This window comes from Gracilinanus agilis, unplaced genomic scaffold, assembly GCF_016433145.1.
Source record: "Gracilinanus agilis isolate LMUSP501 unplaced genomic scaffold, AgileGrace unplaced_scaffold54642, whole genome shotgun sequence".
Lineage (NCBI taxonomy): Eukaryota > Metazoa > Chordata > Mammalia > Didelphimorphia > Didelphidae > Gracilinanus > Gracilinanus agilis.
In genome coordinates, this window is record NW_025389846.1 from 2,028 (window position 1) to 3,170 (window position 1,143).

At 48.7% G+C, this 1,143-nt stretch overlaps 1 protein-coding gene across 1 annotated transcript; it reads right to left on the minus strand.

The window, feature by feature from the left end:
- Positions 1-223: 223 nt before the first annotated feature.
- LOC123255953 (glyceraldehyde-3-phosphate dehydrogenase-like) lies at positions 224-1,138 on the minus strand (the record flags this gene model as incomplete). The annotated part of the gene is made up of 1 exon (XM_044684662.1): positions 224-1,138. A coding segment is annotated over one exon (726 nt), but the record flags the coding sequence as incomplete, so codon positions are not given.
- Between the last annotated feature and the right edge of the window lie 5 nt (positions 1,139-1,143).

Here is a 1,143-nt window from a genome sequence, read left to right on the forward strand (position 1 = left end):
AGTCTCCTCCTTGCCTATTTTGATACCTTCAATTTCTTTTTCTTCTCTAATTGCAACTGCTAGTGTTTCTAGTACTATGTTGATTAATAGAGGTGATAATGGGCATTGTTGTTTTACTCCTGATCTTATTGGGAAGGCTTCTAATTTATCCCCATTGCATATGATGTTTGTTGATGGTTTTAGGTATATACTGTTTATTTATTTTTTTTTTGCACTGAATGTGATGACTTTATTGATGGTACACAAGATAGGACTATGCTCCTCCCCCCACTACAGGGGTGCCTGGGGCAGGGATGTGAAGAGGGCATGGGATCCCCAGCACAGGGACATAGGTTATTATGGATGAGGGCTCCCCAGTGGTGGAACTACTCTTTTTTTGGCTGGGGATGAAGATCCATCATGGCTTTCCACTTTACTCCTTGGTGGCCATGTACTTCATGAGGTCTACTACATGGTGGCTGTAACTGTACTCGTTGTCATACCAAGAAATGAGCTTGACAAAATGGTCGTTGAGGGCAATGCCAGTGCCAGCATCGAAGGTAGAAGAGTGGGTGTCGCTGTTAAAGTCACAGGATACTACCTGGTCCTCTGTGTAGCCCAAGATGCCCTTTAAGTTCCCCTCTGCAGCTTGCTTCACCACCTTCTTAATATCGTCATATTTGGCAGCTTTCTCCAGGCGGCAGGTCAGATCCTCCACAGACACATTGGGAGTAGGAACACGGAAGGCCATGCCTGTGAGCTTCCCATTCAGCTCAGGTATGACCTTGCCCACAGCCTTGGCGGCACCCGTGGAAGCAGGGATGATATTCTGGGCAGCCCCACGCCCATCCCGCCACAGCTTGCCAGAGGGGCCATCTACTGTCTTCTGGGTAGCAGTAATGGCATGGACTGTGGTCATGAGTCCTTCCACAATGCCGAAGTTGTCATGAATGACCTTGGCCAAGGGGGCCAAGCAGTTGGTAGTGCAGGAGGCGTTACTGACGATCTTGAGGGAATTGTCGTATTTCTCATGGTTCACCCCCATCACGAACATTGGGGCATCAGCAGAAGGGGCAGAGATAATGACTCGCTTGGCTCCATCCTTCAAGTGAGCCCCGGCCTTTTCCATGGTGGTAAAGACGCCAGTGGATTCCACAACGTACT